This window comes from Phaethon lepturus, unplaced genomic scaffold, assembly GCF_000687285.1.
Source record: "Phaethon lepturus isolate BGI_N335 unplaced genomic scaffold, ASM68728v1 scaffold21957, whole genome shotgun sequence".
Taxonomy (NCBI): Eukaryota; Metazoa; Chordata; class Aves; order Phaethontiformes; family Phaethontidae; genus Phaethon; species Phaethon lepturus.
Window position 1 is genome coordinate 1 of NW_010552812.1, and position 2190 is coordinate 2190.

A 2190-nucleotide genomic window follows, 5' to 3' on the forward strand; every position below is an offset into this window, starting at 1 on the left:
CGCTCCTCCGCGCCGAGGGCTCGCGGGCGTCCTACCCTTCGCGCCCCCGCGACGCCGCAGCGGTGCTGGAGGAAGAGGCAGTAAGCGGTCAAGTAGAAGGGGACGTTTAGGAGTAACTCTGGCATCTGGTCGGGTGATTTGAGCTGAAAACCATCCTACTTTGACTCAGCTGATAGACCCAGCAGCCCTGGTTTTGTTCTGCCCTGCCCCGGCTGCACGGAGGGTGTATATGCTAACCCCGCGGGTTACTTCTCCTGAAGCACTTCTCCTCCAGACATTGATGTGCGGAAGGGAAATAGGTAATCACTGGTGTTAAAAGGAACACCGCTGAGTTAAAAATCTAATGGAACGAAGAGGCTGAATGGTGCTAGAAATGACACATCTCTCATTTCGTCATGAAAAAATATTTCACTTGTGCTTTACTTGGCTCGCCAGAGCGATCTGGACTCTTGTATCCTCCTCCTTTCAGTGCTGTAGATCATCTCAAGTCAGAAAGAATTCGCTTTTTCCTTACCAGCTTTTTTTTTTTTTTTTTTTTTTTGCCAACTTAGTGGGGACTCCAGCTTTTATCCGTTAGGGTTTTTACATATTTATTGATCCTCAGGTGAAAACTGCTTGGTATGTGCACTGGCAATGGACTAACGTATTCTGCTCTCTATTTCAGTGTGAGCAAGCAACCAAAGAATTTTGGTTAGAGCCATTCTGCAAAATTGCTCTAATCCAAACCGCAACATCTTTTTGACACAGTAAAACTTGCTAATTGAACCTTGGCATACATGGAGGGATTTACAAAGCCATTAAAAAAAAACAACAACAACAAAACTAAACCAAAATGGAAACGTTCAGGCCCTCTGAAAAATTTCACTGAGGATAATGAAAAGCGTCTCATACGGCAGCGGTAGAAAAAGACCCTGAGGGAGAAGATAGAAGGGTATCGTTTAGCTGGAAAAACTGTGTTGCTAATGTAATACAAGTTTCAATGTGGCAGCTCCTCAGAGCGTAAGTTTCAAGTCTGTTATCTCAGAAACTTGAATAACTTTCAGGAGAGAAGTGTCTTGCCACACTGATTCATACCTTTTTTATTTTAGTAGAAGCACGCTGGCTAGCTGAATGGGCAATTCCAACTAAAATTTTGTATAATTAAAAAAAAAATCAACCCCATAATAAAATTTGTGACTTCACTAGAAATTATACGGATGTCGTTTCAGAAAAATCGCTGGAAGCTGATGACAAAGCTTTATGATTTTTCAGTGTGTTGCCATTTATCTAATCTTTATTATATGTAAGCAGTGAAGTGCTTTCTTAATTAATGCTTTCCCCAAGTGTTAGCATGTCCCTTTGGCAGAAGAAGTTATATTGTCTTCCTCTTTCAGGTCCCCTGCGATGGCTGGTGGATTGTTTGCCATTGAACGCGATTTCTTCTTTGAACTGGGTCTCTATGATCCAGGTCTTCAAATTTGGGGTGGTGAAAACTTTGAAATTTCTTACAAGGTAACACCAAAAATTGAAAAGTGATTCAGTTTAGTATATATTTTTTCTGTAAAAACTTCTGTTTGGAGTTTAGACAGACCTACCCCTGATTTGCACCCCCTCTGTCTCGTGAAGCCTGGTAGGTTTTGTTGCGAGGAGATGTCATGGCAGAGATGTGTGTCCTCAGAGTATCCTTGTGAGCTTTGGGGCAGAAGTGTCAAAGAGGTGACCTCGTGCCGAGGCCCGAATGCTGAATAATCGAGATTTTGTTAACGATTTGGGATTGCACACACCTGTAAATATCTAATCTGAAACCAGACTGGCAGATTTGATGAAGGGAAACTGTGGTCTCATGGTGAGTATAGAAGAATGTCGTTCCTAATGAAAGTGATTATAGAGAACGAGTAGCACTCAGTTTATGCATAGATGCTTGTAAAGTATATAACGATGCAACAAAAAGTAATCTGCCCTGGTTTCCTCCTCCCTACCATTTTTATGGGTGAAAAATGATCTCATATGCTTTTCAAAATTTCAAGAACTTCTTTACGAGAGAAGTCTTCATAATTGAAATGCTAACTGCATAATTCATAATCACTGCAGAAGATTTTATTTTCACTCCTAGGCATATGCATGCTCTTCAGTTAGCAGGAAACATAAGATGATGATCATTAGCTTCTTGCAGCTTCAGTATGCATAATGACACAAGTGGCAGACAGCAGG

At 41.6% G+C, this 2190-nt stretch overlaps 1 protein-coding gene across 1 annotated transcript in view; it reads left to right on the top strand.

Moving 5' to 3' along the window:
- Positions 1-782: 782 nt before the first annotated feature.
- Positions 783-2190, top strand: part of LOC104624077 (N-acetylgalactosaminyltransferase 7-like) — a gene marked incomplete at its 5' end in the record, with an annotated part of 9800 nt that continues 8392 nt past the window's right edge. The window contains 2 exon segments of the mRNA XM_010291344.1: positions 783-846; positions 1374-1491. Coding sequence (XP_010289646.1) covers positions 783-846; positions 1374-1491 — 182 coding nt within the window.